Source organism: Humulus lupulus, chromosome 1 (genome assembly GCF_963169125.1).
Source record: "Humulus lupulus chromosome 1, drHumLupu1.1, whole genome shotgun sequence".
Lineage (NCBI taxonomy): Eukaryota > Viridiplantae > Streptophyta > Magnoliopsida > Rosales > Cannabaceae > Humulus > Humulus lupulus.
Window position 1 is genome coordinate 164,956,127 of NC_084793.1, and position 3,252 is coordinate 164,959,378.

A 3,252-nucleotide genomic window follows, 5' to 3' on the forward strand; every position below is an offset into this window, starting at 1 on the left:
CCTTTAATATACTGGGTCAATCGTCCGCTTCTCATGAGGGCCTAGATCTGATTGTGGAGGTTGTGGCACTCGGAGATTGTGTGGCCATGATCCTTGTGGAAGAGGCAGAACCTATTTTTATCTCTTCTTTCCGAGGGAGTGGTGATTTTGTACGGCTCACGCCACATGGGTCTGTGTTTGTTTTCTTCGTAGATGACCTCTTGAGGGACGGTGTACTCAAAAGAGGGGTATCATAGTGGATATCAATTTGCTTTTGGTCATTTTCCTCCTTTCGTGTGATCTGGCTCTTGTCTTTTTCTTTTGTCGTCCCTTGTAGATGGAGGAGGAGGGTTATTTGTTGATGGTGTTGAAATAAGGGCGGACTTCTTCTGCGCACATTCTCGAAATTCCAAGACCCTGAAGACGCCCTCGGCGCGGATCTGGATTTTGGCCATGTCATACGGTGGTGTCATTGTGAGGTTTTCGTGCAAGACGGAGCCCACTTGTAGGCTTTTGATGAAGAGATTAGCCGCGGTTGCCGGCTCTACATCATGGATCTGATGTACGAGGTCGATGAAACATTGCAGGTACGACTTTGGGTGTTCATTTTCACCTTCCTCAATTCGGTAGAGATCTACCATCGTTCTTGGTGCTTGGCGGTTAGCATTATACTGTTGGAGAAAGGCTCTGCGAAGATCACCGAAGCTATTGACAGAGCCAGGTTTCAACTGCCTGAACCATAGCAGGGCTGGTCCAGAAAAAGTTATGGAGAAAACTTTGCATTGTATGGCTTCATTGTTGGCTTCCAAGGCCATCTTCTGCTGGAATTGGAATAGGTGATTGAGCGGATCTCCTTTTCTGTTGAATGCGGGCAGTGGGAGAATTGTGAAGTCGAGCGGTTTGGGCTCGTTCTGTATCCACTCTACGAAAGGCGATCTCTCGGTGGTCCTTGAAACCAAATCCATGTAATCAATAGCGCAGGCAGATCTTCCGTCCGAGAATTTTTGCATCACCTCTTGCATCATCTCTTCTTTCCAGCTATCCAAGATCAAGACAGAGGGGGTACGCTCTTCGGCTGGTGCATCTTGCGTGGTCCATGCTTGGGTCTGCTGGGGCCCCTTCTCAGCGACTGGTTGGGCTGTTCTCGTGGGTTCTGCGTCGGCTCGTGCATGTGCTTCGCACCAAACCGCCCGTTGCTCCCCAGCCCCTTGGTGAAGACGAGTTGGAGAGGATGGTACAGGACCCTGGGACCCTTCCATGATGTGGTGAGTGTTCCTCTCAAGGGAGTCGATCTGTATGATCGGAGCTCCTGTCCTATCAAGATTGAGATTTTCTTTGTCTTGGGCCCTGCGTGTGGCTTCATTTGTTTTTTGCAATTCGGCGATCTCAGCTTCGAGCCTAGCCTAAGCTTCGGTCAGTGTCCTAATGGCTTCGTCGGATCTCTGCTGGCTGGCTTCCAGCAGTCAACACATCTTGTCGATTTGGTCGCCTACATCCGTTGCTGGGGCGATCTGGGCGACGATACCTGGTGCTCCGTTGTTCTTTGGCGGCATGGCTTTTGTGTTTGAGTGAATCTTGATTGCAGGGGGAGTTTCTTGATTTAACAACGTTGTTAAAGAGGGAATAGTTTCCCACAGACATCGCCAATTTGTTGATGCAACAACTTTTCCTTTCTAAACCTGGAGGTACTTGTCGACAAATTCAGATTCTCCGGTCCTTCTCCGTCAATGAAGATGACTTTGCCGATCGTCGAACCATCGGAGGTACCTGCAAGAAAGACACTTTGATGCCTAAGTCAGATTTTCGATCCCTTCATTTGAATAAGAGTTCAGTATTTATAGAACAAAAATGTGAGGTGGTTAGTTGGTTAAGCTATCTCCCTGATTAGTGGAAGGAATAATTAAATTTCCCTCCAAAATTCATTTGGATCAATTAAATGCACAGAGGTCAAGGCGCAGATCGCCTCTGACCCACAGCTTCTGAATTTGGAGCCTCTGCAGGGCCAAAATGACCCGTTTTAATTTACTTAAAATGGAAAAGCCTTTTGGGCCGAATATTTTGGGCCCAACACTATGTTATGAACAAGTTGGAATATAATATGACTCAGCTGTTAAATGAGTTGCAGACTTTTGAATCACTCAATAAGAGTAAATCAAAAGTAGAAGAAGCAAATGTTGCTGATTCTAAACCTTCCTCTTCAAAAGGGAAAAATAAGAAGAGAAAGAAATCCCATGACAAGGAAAATGACAAACTAGAAAGGAGGCCTAAAAAGTCATCGAAAAGCAAGGAGAACAAAGATGACAAAAATTCCAAGAAAAATGAACCCAAAGGGAAATGCTTTCATTGTGGAGTTGAGTGTCATTGGAAGAGAAACTGACCTAAGTATCTCTCAGACCTAAAAGAAAAGAAGAAAGGTAAATATGATTTACTTGTTTTAGAAGCCTGTTTAGGATTGTTGATTCTGGTGCCACCAACAATGTTCGCTTTTCTTTACAGATTCTTAGTTCAAGGGAACTTGCTGTTGAGAATATGACTATGAGAGTTGACAGTGGTCAGGTCGTCTTTGCCAAAGCAATTGGAAAAGCCCGTTTGAAATTTGATAAAAATAAATTTCTTGTTTTAGACAATGTTTATTTTAATCATGGATTTACTAGGAACTCAATTTCAGTTTCTATGTTGCATGAACAAGGTTTCGATATCTCTTTCAATAATAATTTGATTGTTATCTCAAGATATGGTATTGAAATATGTCATGCAAAATCCAATGATGGGTTGTATAAACTTAAGGCAAAAGAGTGATCTCTATACAACTATGAAATGTTTAAAGTTGCAAACCCAAGATCTATTAAACGTCTAAAAATTGATTCTGACAATGAAACAGATCTATGGCATTTGAGATTGGGGCATATTGTATTGGATAGAATTAACAGACTAGCAAATGAGGGGCATTTAAGAGAATTAATTTTTGGTTCTCTTCCAGTCTGTGAATCCTATCTGGAAGCCAAGATGACCAAAAGACCTTTCTCTACAAAGGGTTTAAGAGCCATAGAACCACTCCAACTCATACACACTGATGTATGTGGACCACTTAATGTGCAAGCTAGAGGATGGTTTGAATATTTTGTCACCTTCATTAAAGATTATTCTAGATATGGTTACCTATTTTTTATGCAAAAGAAATCTGAAACTTTTGGAAAAATTAAAGAATTCCAAGCTAAAGTTGAAAATAAATTAGGTAAATCACTGAAAGTTCTTCGATCTGATCGAGGATGA

The 3,252-nt window shown here is 42.7% G+C and overlaps 1 protein-coding gene across 1 annotated transcript; it reads right to left on the reverse strand.

Moving 5' to 3' along the window:
• Positions 1-257: 257 nt before the first annotated feature.
• On the reverse strand, positions 258-1,238 carry LOC133824156 (uncharacterized). Its single transcript, XM_062257030.1, has one exon. It carries the CDS (start codon positions 1,236-1,238, stop codon positions 258-260), a length of 981 nt encoding a protein of 326 aa, XP_062113014.1.
• Positions 1,239-3,252: the final 2,014 nt, after the last annotated feature.